We start from the raw sequence: 14,059 nt of genomic DNA, 5'->3' as shown, positions 1-14,059 counted from the left end.
TGTTATATCTCTACAAAATGGTTTTGGCACGTTGTTAAAATCAGAAGCCAACAAATTGTAGTGTCACTTGCAAGACAACTGTTTCATGCTAACTGAAGGTCAATGGACAATTTTCCTCAGCTCACTCCAGAGTCCAGCATGAGAGTTAAATACAACTGTCACTAATGTGAACATAATACGGTAATAAATAATAACGTATAAAGGAGTGAGCACACTGAGACGGGCCGTGCCCGGGCTCAGCGTGCCGGGGCTCATCGCAAAAATCCGCCTCCATACAATTTGTATGGAAGCGGATGCGCGTATCGCACACTGTGTCGGGGCGCAGCGGATTTCCGCTTCCAAACAAATTGTATGGAGGCGGATTTTTGCGATGAGCCCCGGCACGCTGAGCCCCGGCACGGCACGTCTCAGTGTGCTCACTCCTTAAAGAGTAATTTTGCAGGTAGCCGAAATGTAATAACGCGTCCTTTGTTCTCGTGAACATATTATTATACCACAAAATCCAATGAAATAAAATAAATTATAGCAATATTCAAAGTTGTAAAATAATTTTATTGTTTTAGTTTAATAGTGTTAAAATATTAATATACACACTAAATTGTACAGTTTTAACCGTAATTTAGTTTCATTTGAGAGTTTTGTTGAAAATTAATATCAAACTTCGAAGTTAATGAGCTTTTGAATATTTCACATCGAACACTTAACACAATATATTTATCTACTCAACTATTGTAGGTATATCAAACTAAGTTTATACCAATTTTAGTTAACCATTTACAGTACGTTCACCCTTACTTATTAGTACATACCTGAATTAAACTCGTACTTATTAGAGGAAAGGATATGGATCCTTTCCTCTAATAAGTACGAGTTTACATGATACCGTACATTTTACATGATAAAAACTATTTTCATGTGAAAATAGTATCATGTAAAATGTACGGTTCCCGATAATGGAAGGTTCGTGAACAATTATGTATTATAGACTATAGTATAAGAATTTATCGAGTGGAGTTGTTGTGACAATAATTTTTGAGTTAATTACACACTAGCTATTTGACCGAGCTTTGCTCGGTATTCGATAAAACACGAATGAAATGACATTTTCTAAAAATGATTCCTAGCTAGATCGATTTATCGCCCCCCCAAAACCCCTTATATACTAGATTTCATGAAAATCGTTGAAGTCGATTCCGAGATTCCAATTATATATAATATATACACAAGAATTGCTCGTTTCAAGATTTACTAGCCATTTGACCGAGCTTCGCTCGGTATTCGATATAACACGAATAAAATGACATAGTAAGTTTATGTTTAAGTTGATTATCGATTATCGATAAAACACGAATAAAATGACATTTTCTAAAAATGATTCCTAGCTAGATCGATTTATCGCCCCCAAAACCTTTATACTAAATTTCATGAAAATCGTTGGTGCCACTTCCGTAAAATGTTTACGAACTGGCAACTACGGATAATATTACGAGTATAACAACCTTGGATTACCTTTTCTTTAGTCTGACCGATAGACGATAGTAGTTGTTTTGATAAATATTTATTCTGCCTTGAGCGCCGTAACTTAAGCGATCTCAAAGAGAAAGATAAAACTTTCTCCATCGCAGACTTTAATTTAAAATGTTTGAAGCAAAACGATGCACATCTAGATGTTTAACGGTAACTTGTAGCTAACTAACTTACATTGAAGTAAAGTGCAAACTGCGTTTTTGGTTTATTTAACGACAATTATTCACAAGTAAGTTTTGACTTACTCTGATTCTAGTATGTTAACGTGACTTTAATGCAGCTTTGTTTCTACACCAATGGCCTGTGGCGACCAGGAAGTGGTGACTTCCTGATAAGTGCCGGATAGGCTAGCCACAACTTATCTGACGGATACTTCATACTCTATCTGTCAAGTTAAGTTGTGAATCCGGCACTTATTAGGAAGTAGTGAAACAGCCCCTAAGTATATTTCCTACCTAATGTGCGCTTTTATAATTCCGGACGTCACGTTATCGTGGACGCCGACTTCCACAGTAAAACGTTGGGTACGTTAAATGCCCTTTTGATTTTACGCACCGCGGACGTTCTGTGCGGTTCAGAAGAGTGTAGACGTCGTGATGTCCTCTTAAACGTGCACGTTATAAAGTTATCGTCGACGGAAATTTAAAAGCGTCTTCATATATTTCCATACATTTTACTTCCCTATGTTATCGTTTTACCGCGGACGTCTACGATATTACCGCCGCGTCCAAAATCATAAAAGCTCACATTAGCAAAAATATTATGGTCTTCTCATGAAAGTACTTCAAACAAATATTGTAATACATTGGTTTGACATTTCATGTGAATACCACTACGAATAATAAAAACTATTTATTATTCTTTTTTTTTATGAAAATAAGGGGGCTAACGAGCAAACGGGTCACCTGATGGAAAGCAACTTCCGTCGCCCATGGACACTCGCAACATCGGAAGAGCTGCAGGTGCGTTGCCGGCCTTTTAAGAGAGAATAGGGTAATAGGGGAGGGTAGGGAAGGGAATAGGGGAGGGTAGGGAAAGGAATAGGGTAGGGGATTGGATTGGGCCTCCGGTAAACTCACTCACTCGGCGAAACACAGCGCAAGCGCTGTTTCACGCCGGTTTTCTGTGAGAACGTGGTATTTCTCCGGTCAACAGATTGGAAGAAGGAAAGAAACTGCAATAATCTTTTCAGAGTAGCTTAGAAGTTACTTTTTCTTCGGTTCTTTGGTTTAAATTACGATAGAAACTTCTAACCAAACAATTTACTGAAATCGTCAGTAAACATTAACTTATTCAGGAATCTGTATTTACATTACTGAATAAGTTTTAAAATAGCGACGGGTGTGGGTAGCTTTTAACAAATTTAATATAATAAAGTTAAATAGATCCGTCATTCACTAACAGGCTTTTAACTCTGATCGGCCCAAATTAATATAGGTCATAGTTCAATTTTACACTTAGGGCCCGACCTCACTGTCGATAGACGTGTCTTCGCCCATTAATTGCAAAGTTCGATTAATTTGTACAACATTAATGCAGCTTGGTAACATTATCAGTCCACGACTAACTCTCACTCTGGCGCAAGTACCATCTGCCAATATCACTGTTCTTTTATGTTCCAGATATCATCATCCAGTTTTTCTTCATTGTTCCAGGTATCTTCAACCAGTGAGACATGCTAAACCTGTTCCCGCGAAGGTATCGGAGTGATGATGAAGTGAGGGTGCTTAACAACCAGGACAGGTACCCCAGAAGGCTGTGGTGGGACCCATCACAGGATCTCGGGCCCAGCGAGCGAGAGAGAGAAAAAGAGGATAACCTTGGTAAAGTATTCCCAGAAATAAAGAAAGTTTTATTTGCTACGGTAGGTTTTGCTGGCATTTCATAGATTTTAAAATATAAATTGGCTAGTACCATTTTACCGCCATTAAAATTGGTTTTAATGTTTCGAAGCCAATCCACAAGAACAATATTGTTTTTAAAAACTGATTGGAGAATAAAACAAAAGTTGTTACTAAGTTTGAATAGCTTGAATCATTGAAACGTCTATCAAGGAAAGTCTACCATCAGAGAAATACAAAATAGTTTGGTCTATTTTTTTTTTTAAATAATAATAATATCTAAAGACGCTTCACACCACGTCAGTCTGGCCCCGTGGTAAGTACCTGAAGGACTTGTGTTACGGGTACCAGACAACGGAAATATATTTAATACTTTTATACTATACATACATTTAAGATTTTTATTATATGATACACATATTTATAATACACATCCATGACCCAGGAACTTCGAAAACTTTTTGTTCCGTCGGCGGGATTCGATCCCGCGACCCTCGGCTTGAGCTACCAACGCGCTCACCACTGAGCCACAGAGGTCGTATTTATGTCAAGTCATTGTTGTGAATGGTGATCCCTGGATGGGGCTTGATAAAACCCGACACAATTACGTAGATGTCCAACAACTGCCTATGAATCTATGACAAGACTCAACTTAGAGCTTAAACAGCATTGTTTTTTTTATTCCGTAATTAGGTTAAAATAAAATTGTATCCGCAGGTTACGACATATACTACAACCCGGATCCCGACGAGGACTATCCGGAGAAGCTCGAAGCAGACCCAACTGTGAGCACGCAGGTGGTACGAGCAGAGATACTGTCGTCACCACCCAGCCCGAGATACTTCCAGGCGCCCACTTACACCACAGTGTCAGAGTTCTCCATAGCCAATGGTTTTAATTTAAGAGGTGAGTGAGGCTGTATACTAGTCATAAGACATTGACCACGCAGATGGTGCGAGCGGAGATACTGTCGTCACCACCCAGCCCGAGATACTTCCAGGCGCCCACGTACAGTACTGTGTCAGAGTTCTCCATAGTCAATGGTTTTAATTTAAGAGGTGAGTGAGGCTGTACACTAGTCATAAGACAGTGACCACGCAGGTGGTGCGAGCAGAGATACTGTCGTCACCACCCAGCCCGAGATACTTCCAGGCGCCCACGTACAGCACTGTGTCACAGTTCTCCATAGCCAATGGTATTAATCTGAGAGGTGAGTTGTGACTGTCACCACACTGGTCATACGAACTGAGTTTTTTCCGGCGTCGCAGCCCAGTCCTACACATAAAATATCCCTCTTACTTCAGAGGGTATATTGTATAATTACAAGCGTATTCTGAGATTAGTTATAACTTATAAGTAAAATAAAGAATACACCTGCAACTAGAGTTTATGTTATTAAAATATTATGCAATATTCAATAGATCGATATTCCATATCCCCAGGGAACTGAACATAATCAAAGTCTGTAACACCTAGGATCTGAATTAATTACAAGGAACTTATTTGTACCTTAGTCAATAGTCTACATGATAATAATAATAATACTATCTATGGACGCTTCACACCACGTCATTCTGGCCCCGTAGGACTTGTTTTACAGGTACCAGACAACGGATATATTATATTTAATAATTTTATACTATACATAATTATATTTAAGATTTTTATTATATTATGCACATCCATGACCCAGGAACTTTGAAAAGTTGTTGTTCCGTCGGTAGGATTCGAACCCGCGACCCCCGGCTTGAGCTAACAATAGCCCACCAACTGAGCCACAGAGGTCGTCAAAATAATATTAAGTGGCTCAAACATAGAAAAACATTGTATTAACAGAGAAATTAAATCACAGGCAGAGATGACTAAAATATGAAGTAGGTCGGCCTACTTAATTTGGTCAGATTTTGTCAACTAAGATAGAAAATTATTCGTAGCCTATGAATAATTTTCTCCGATAGTACATTAGCAAAGAAATCATAATAATATGAACCCTAAATAAATATTTGGTCTCCTGTTATAAGTTTTAACGATCTCTGTGGCTCAGTGGTGAGCGCGTTTGGTAGCTCAAGCCGGGGGTCGCGGGTTCGAATCCCGCCGATGGAACAAAAAGTTTTCAATGTTCCCGGGTCTGGATGTGTATTAAATATGTGTATGATATAATAAAAATCTTAAATATATGTATAGTATAAAAGTATTAAATATATTTCCGTTGTCTGGTACCTGTAATACAAGTCCTTTAGGTACTTAGCACGGAGCCAGACTGACGTGGTGTGAAGCGTCCATAGATATTATTATTATTATTATATTTTGTTGTGTACATCATCATCAGTAAGGTGATTAGAATATTACAATGGTAACATCACCATATTTTAATAGGTAAAAATATTAAAAAACGTATGTAGGCGTCCCGGTTACATCAAGTGGACTTTACCCGGTTAAAAGTCTCAGCACACATAATATCAACTCGGAAAGGGATCGGCACCGTATCGCCTCGAGCCGTTCAATATTGTTTGTATGAAACTCCCTATTGCAACGCACACTAAGCGAAACCGTAACGTAATCGCCTCGCCTCGGAAGGGGACAGCGGTCGGCGAGCCGTAAGCGAGGCGTCGCGTCGTCGCCTGGCCGTAGTCGAGTTGCCGTACAGACGCTACTGGGCCTGTAGACAAGTGGCAAAGCGCTAACGCTAACGCTAACGCTAGCGCTACAAAATGTATGCGATTTGACATAAGTCATCGCTTCGCTACCGAATACTAATGTCAAATCCATACATTTTGTAGCGCTACCGTTAACGTTAGCGTAAGCGTTTTGCCACTTGTCTACGGGGGCTGTTACGTTTTGGTAATACGTGCAATGTGCATACTGCATTCTTTAGGTTGACGCCTGGTTGACGGCGAGGCGAAGACCGAATCCCTTTCCGAGTTGTTTTGTGTGCTGTGACCACAATGTTCCTGACGTCACCCGGGTAAATTAGTTTGCTATACCGGACAGTCGTGACAACACTTTGTCTAAATACTGGGTGCATTTTAATGGCGTTATAATTAAACACTAGAACAAGTTACAATAATGATATGTCATTTTATTATACTAGACTAGATGTCCCGGCAACGTTGTTTTGCCATAAAATGATTTTCCCTGTTTTCCTGCTTTTCTCTTGAAGTTTTTTCTGAATATTTTTTTCTATAGACCTCACGGAGCCCGAGACCTTTCCAACGAATGCAAAACCGTTCGGTTTCGAATGCAAAATCGGTTCGTGCGTTCTGGAATTATAGCGTCAGGAAGGAAAACCCGACTTATTTATATATATTAGAACTCTCAGGAAGTCTGATAGCCGTTGGCTACTTTATATTACGCAAAAATGACGACAATGTAGTAAGTACCAAATACATAATTGAAAAAAGTCAAGCCAAATAAAAACAACCATTCCTAATGTTTATTTCACTCGGAATTTTTAACTCCACTTCACATTGTGCACTGTGATAGATTAACACATTAAAATTCACATTACCCGCCACCGTATTGTAAAAAATTCAGCCGCGGCCATCGGACGGCTAAATATTATGTCCCCGTGGACCCAAAGCTCTCAACTTTTCACCATTGTGTTTAATAAAGAATGCCCTAAATTACTTTGAGTCTTTGAGCGAATTGCGGAAGTTGTTAACTTTAAGTTGGGTTGTAAATGAACTGAAAACTTAGCTGTTGGTGCAGTTTTACATTTGCATCTATGTAAGTAATAATTTGGCTGAACCGATTTGGTGAATTTTAGCCTTGAATTAATATTCATTAAATTCCAGGCTTTTATTAAGAGGGAAATTATACGAAGTTCACCGAGCAATCTAGTAAAAAATATTTACACAATCCATAAATTATATTATAATGTTTTATCCTTGTCCATTGAACAGAATATAGGAAATGACTAATGAGGCTTTACAGAAAAGTCTCCTATCATCCAAAATTCATCCAAAAAAATTGCTTCATATTGAACGCAAGAACAATAATATCTAAAAGTTAGTAAATAGGGTAGTTCATACAAATATTCATACAAAAAAAATGCTACATATTGAACGCAACAACAATAATATCTAAAAGTTAGTAAATAGGGTAGTTCATACAAATATTCATACAAAAAAATTGCTACATATTGAACGCAATAACAATAATATCTAAAAGTTAGTAAATAGGGTAGTTCATACAAATATTCATACAAAAATTTGCTACATATTGAACGCACCAACAATAATATCTAAAAGTTAGTAAATAGGGTAGTTCATACAAATATTCATATAAAAAAATTGCTACATATTGAACGCAACAACAATAATATCTAAAAGTTAATAGTAAGGGTAGTTTGTATTCGCAAATGAAGAGTACTTTGAAGGATTTCGTATTTTTAACTCCTAGATGTTAAACCTCCGAAGCTATTGTTGAAAATCGGGCCACGTTCTACGTAAAACAAAACAAACTATGACTTTTCAAATATTTCCTATGCTATTTTAAAATTTGGATAATCCGAACCAAGCTCTATTATTCAATTATTTAATTTCGTTTATCGTGCGGGAACCGTTATTTTTTGCGGGATAAAAAGTATCCTATGTCCTTTTTCGGGACTGAAAGTATCGCCATACCCAATTTCAGCAAAATCGGTTCAGCGGTTTGGGCGTGAAAAAGTTACTGTAATATCTTGTTGCTTAATTTAAATATAAACACAGCCTAAACTGATAGGAAATTGCGCTGACAACGAGTCTTTGATAGTATCTATAATATTATACTTCATATTCATAAATCACAAAAAACTTGAGAGGTGTCAAGGGACACCGGAATGGAACGAAGTTATTTGTTATGTTCAAAAACCTGTATACATAATTATACACTCAAAAATATTAAAAAACGCTATCTATTGACGCCCAGGAATACCAACAACGCGTTGCAGTTCATTCTCAAAAAACGCAACATAGTTGACGCACAGGAATACTATCAACGCCCTCTGCCCCTACCTTGCAAGTACTAATAAAATAGTGTCGAGGTCAAATATCGTTCTCTCTAGCCCCCTTTACGCCGAACGCGCGATAAGGAACTTTGTTCCAATAAAACTATGAAATTATCTCCCAACTTTGTTTTCAGAGGCGGCACTAGTGGCTTTAGGCGGAGCGGGCGCAGCGTTAGTGTTGTTGCTGATAATGGCGGGCGTGTTCGTTGCTAGGCGACGGAAGAACAGCCCCTCCCCCGCGCCCTCCCCTCCGATTCTGGTCTATCCACCTCATGACGTCACGGCTCCTTGTTTCCTGTAAGTATTTTTACAAGCTAAGTTACTGTCGCCTTTACTGAAATAAGTGAATGATTACTTAATTTTTATTTTATGAGGAGTTTGACAGAAAATGTATGGAGTTTACGTCAAAATCCTCGTTATATAAAAATATTAGTAATGAATATCTTTAAGCGCGGTGTTAGCAAAGCTAGCGGCTGTTATATCTAGTTATGTTGCTCTCAATTATCTACTCGGTTTTTATTTCCTATCGTGCCTCAAAAGTCAAAAATGAGAAAGAGACAGAGAGATCAGAGAACGTTTAATAGATTATACTCATTAACGTTCTTCACAAAAGGCAAATTAGGTTTCAACATCTTAAATATTGAATCCCGTGTAACATAATTCAAAATCTTGTTGTATGAAGATTTTTCTATAAATGTTAACCTATCCTAAGACGTTGTTAATTGTCTATATCATTTTCAAAGGTACATATAGGAAAAGTCAAACTGAGCAATATACGTGGGCTGATAGATATTAATACTACAGGTGTCTGGAATTGGAATATAATTACAAGAATTTTCACCTTTATAACATTCGTGTGAGCATCATGCGTAGGATGGTAACAAGCGAGTAATTAAATTTGTTTTTTGACAGAAAAACATTTAAAATGTTTCGAAAATTGTGAAGCCTTACAGTACAGAATGAAATATGTTTGATCTGCCTTGCATATATCGATAACAGTGTTGTAAGTTTAATTTTTCGAGTTTTTAATATAATAAATTACAGTTACAATATGAATATTAATCCATGCACGCCGATATGGATTACTACAGAAAACCAACGTGGCCTAACCTACGAATAACAAAAACTAAGAAAAAGTAACTCCGTCAAAAAACATGTTCTATAATACTTGTCAAAAATAAGGTACCAAAGACCTTTTTTTTTTTAATTCGTCCCGGTCGGGACAGGCAAAGTTAGCGTTGCCCATACAGCCATTTCTATGTTTTCTCTATTTAATGAATGATAGTGACGGCCGAAGCCAATTCTTTTATATTAACCATCTGAAATAGAGTTTTCTTCAGGCATTTCTCATGTTTTAATAGTATTTTACTGTCCCTTCTTCAATTTGACATATTGTCGTAATTGGTCATTGTTTTCGTTGTCTTGACGTGGTCATGACTCTTGACAGATGCCTAAAAAGGTTCCAAAGACCTATGTCTTGAGCGGTATCAGCATTCAGCACAGGCTGACGTTACATGACAGTTCGAAAGGAACCAAATTCAAAACGGTATAGTATGGGAGTTACGTTTCCTTAGTTTTTATTATTCGTAGGGCCAAACACTCATTTGGCCGGTTTTTAATCAAGAATTCCTCATGCTCCTAAAACCCAGAGAGTTAAATAAATAGCAAGACAATTAAATTAAATCTGAGTTCTCACCGAGCCTCGAAAACATAACCTTGAAGCACTCACTTAAATATCTAGTTTATCAAGACGACACAAACGAACTTTATGATTTACGAGTCGTGAATTCGCATCACGTACAAACTGTTATTTTTGTTTGCAGCTAATTAAATAAGTTTTGATCAAGCTTTCCAGTAACTTTTGTGAGTGGAATTTAATTACAAATTAATAATTGACTTTTAAGAATTCGTAAGGTTTGTTTTGTTCTACGAATTTTCTTATTGTTCTCTCAATTATTTTATCTAACATAATTATGTCTTCGAATAATTCAATATGATTCACTCATAGAGTCGTTGAGTTTACCTGGAACATAATTCTCGAAACTCTGAAATTAATCCCTACAAAAATTAATGACATTACATAATTTTTTATTACCTTCACTACCTCTACTTGTGATGTTAATAGGGAATATTACGCAAAGGCCGAAGAAGAGGGAGTTACTGGCATACACAGCAAATAATTTTAAATTTTGACGTGGGAGAGCCATGCTTCGGCACAAATGGGCCGGCTCCACCGGAGAAATACCACCGGCTCACAGAATACAGACGTGAAACAGCGCTTGCGCTGTGTTTCGCCGAGAAAGTGAGTTTACCGGAGGCCCAATCCCCTACCCTTTTCCCTTTCCTACCCTCTCCTATTTCCTTCCCTACCCTCCCCTATTCCCTTCCCTACCCGCCCATATTACCCTATTACCTCTTAAAAGGCCGGCAACGCACCTGCAGCTCTTCTGATGCTGCGAGTGTCCATGGGCGACGGAAGTTGTTTTCCATCGGGTGTCCCTTATTTCATTTAAAAAAAACCGACCAAAATCATGTTTCATATGACATGTTTCATATGTCATAATATCAGAATATTGACAGAAACGTTGCACCTCGAACAAAACGTTTTGTTTACTGTCTATGCTGGTGAGGCCTCTAGCGAGAAAATATTGCTGAAGAAAACTAATAATAAACCCACACAAAAGTAATTTAAAATCCTAACAAGATTAGAAGCAGTATTTTCCGGTATTTGAATGAGAAACTTTTTTAAGGCTTTTCGCTGACTTTTAATTTCGCTGTGGGCGGTGAAACAAAGAAAGTTACCAAAATAGAATAGAAATAAATAAAATAAAGGGTCCCATAATATTATGAGTTTCATGAAATAGCATTTAATATCGAAAAATGTATAGCGAAACTCAAACAGTTTGTCTTTAAACATTTCACAGTAATTTGTAAATCGATCACAAATAACTAATAAATAATTTTCTTCTCACACGTCAAACGAAATGTTCTCAAAAGTATATATCTTTTTATTCTGTACACAATTTCTCAGGCTCTGAAATAATGAAAATTCTCAGTAAATATAAAAAATAAGAGCTATAAAGAAAATCGGCTTATGGCAAAGAAAATCGGTCCTCACGATTCGTTTGAAAAATAAAAGCGTTGCCCTGAATTGGCTCCTTCATGAATATTCATACGCAGCTTAATTTCGTACTATTCAATATGATTTGTAATGTATGATCTAACGTGTAGGTGTGTAAGACAAGTATTATTAAATAATCCATAGTTTAATAATAAGGTAAAGAATTTCATATTTTGGATATAATTATTACAATATTTTTGTGCCTCACAATACGCCGTTTGGACTTTATAGATGTGACTAATTATGGTCGTTTCCTGTAATAAGCATTTACATAAAACACTTTAAACTATAGTATTTATAATATTTTTGATAAAATGTAAAATCTTACTTTATCTGTGTATAATATTTATCCGTGCGAACAGTTCACGTAAACGCTGCCTCAAAATACTAAGACTAGATGAGGTTTTATTTTCTACTTTTTATTTTTATTTTTTGTAAGCTCGTATTCAACACTTATGGTCTTACTAGAAAAGATATAAACACATGTTGAACAGTTGATTAGAAAAACATTCAGTAGGTACATAATGGTCTCAAAACAACTGTTTAATAGATGTTTAGGTAAGTCTTTTGTGGTTAGACTGTTAGTTTTTTTTAACGAAGATAGGTCGGCCATTTTGGAATTGATTATATTATAAATGCCAGTACCATTAGAAAATTAAATCATATTTGGTAGGGTTATAGTCGTAGTTTGACAAGACCCGACTAAATCACATAAATTCTATGAATCAATTACACTGAGCGTACAAAATTGCAATATTTGTAAAGGACGGAAAGGGTTTAGTTTGTTTAAGAGATTGGATACACATGTGTCCACGATATCACTAAGGGATGACCAAGGACAACTGTCACATTACCTTCCTACCGGTTCTACTTTGGACGGAAATAAAACCTTTTATTCTAATCATCACATCATTGAGGCAGTTTAATATAAACGTGCTCCCTCACCGCATTCACTTGTAATGTAACATTATAGATTCGTTTTTGAGCATTACATTACAAGTGTAATGTAACATTAAAGATTCGACTTTGAGCATTACATTACAATACTATCACCCTGACTGACGAGCATTCGCATGTAATATAACATTCGACTTTGAACATTATATAGCTAGTTTATGTTACAAGTTGTATCATCATCATAATAATTATATTGCACACTGTATCATTACAAGGTGCGCATTGCACATTGTGACGAAGCACCTTTAAGTATGATGTCGACTTGGACATTGAAAAGTGGAAAAAAATATTATAATTGTGTGCGGTTAATAATCGTAATCAGTGTTGGTTTTTTAAAAAAGGAACTGGCCAATTTCAAAATTTACCAAAGTATAATTTTAACCTCCAAGCTTAAAATTTTGCTTGTAGGGATTTCCACTAAAAATATTCTAAATCTTCTATCGTTAGTCGTTGCCAACTTATTTGATTTTAAAAAGAAAACTTCAAAATATGGTGAGACTTCATAGAGTGAAAAGTTCTCCAAATAATTTTTCTTATCTCTATCTTCCTATCTAATAGTGCCTTTTCCGAATTCGGCTAAACCTCAACTATTTCTGCACTCAATCTTTATCATTTTGAAGTCGGTACCAGATAGCTGACTCTTCAGTATTTGAAACTTTGGGAACTGGCACCGACTTCAAAATTATGAAGATTGAGTACAGAATTAGTTGAGGTTTAGCCGAATTCGGAAAAAGGCACTATTAGATAAGAAAAATTATTTAATACTTTTTAGATGTTATAAAGATGTTATTATTGTTTTTACCAGGGAAGTCGGTTTTAATTTTTTGTTAAAAATAATAATTTCACTCTTTTTCGTTACCTAGTAAACCATCGCGTATATTTAATATTCTACGTATCTTAATTCTTACTCGTATTACAATTTGTTAAGAGTCACACGTGCTTACAAATATCAGGTAGATAATTTTAAACAATACATTTTAAAAAAATCGAAGTGAACATTGTACCTATAAACTTGCATAGGAATTCGATCTGTATATGTATCAAAATCGTGTAAATATAAACCGTATAAACGAAGTATTTTTTATACTAATTGCGATTGTGTTTCTTATTTCTATTACGATGTAGATTAGCTATGTCCACACTGTGCACTTTCATCTTCAATTTTCGTCATCTTCTTTCATTCAACTTTCGTATTGGCGCATTCAATAATTGAATGCGTCAAAGAACGCAACGCCAACATTGTAATTTATTTGTTCAGTTGAAAAGTCTGTCAGCTTATTGTAAGTACTGTAACATGTGCGACGAGAACATTTTACATTTTTTAATGTCAAATGTGTGCCTTACGCTCTGGAGTAAAGGTTGAATTTATTACTTATGTTCAATTTTGTGGTACTTGAAATATTATGTATTTTGAAACAACATTAAGTATATTTTTTTATAAATATTAAAATCGCTATGAAATGTACCAAATAAATAAGGACATAACGTGATGACTGATGATATAATTATGGTGTTGTGTGTATATTGTATCCATATACAACATACACATTGGTCACCCTGACATGGTAGTGATGATGATGACGATGAATGTAATTTGCATAGTAGCATATGCTTTCAGTTCTTAAA

The 14,059-nt window shown here is 36.2% G+C and overlaps 1 protein-coding gene across 1 annotated transcript in view; it reads left to right on the top strand.

Annotated features, from left to right (window-relative positions):
• Positions 1 to 3,202: 3,202 nt before the first annotated feature.
• Positions 3,203 to 14,059, top strand: part of LOC121735659 (synaptotagmin-15-like) — a 60,538-nt gene continuing 49,681 nt past the window's right edge. The window contains exons 1-4 of the mRNA XM_042126560.1: positions 3,203 to 3,350; positions 4,086 to 4,168; positions 4,318 to 4,426; positions 8,490 to 8,652. Of these exons, the coding sequence (XP_041982494.1) occupies positions 3,203 to 3,350; positions 4,086 to 4,168; positions 4,318 to 4,426; positions 8,490 to 8,652 (503 nt within the window). The remainder of the gene's footprint in view (positions 3,351 to 4,085; positions 4,169 to 4,317; positions 4,427 to 8,489; positions 8,653 to 14,059) is intronic.

Source organism: Aricia agestis, chromosome 17, assembly GCF_905147365.1.
Source record: "Aricia agestis chromosome 17, ilAriAges1.1, whole genome shotgun sequence".
NCBI lineage: Eukaryota > Metazoa > Arthropoda > Insecta > Lepidoptera > Lycaenidae > Aricia > Aricia agestis.
Note: the sequence above shows the minus strand (reverse complement) of the source record. Positions and strands in the feature narration are given on the sequence as shown.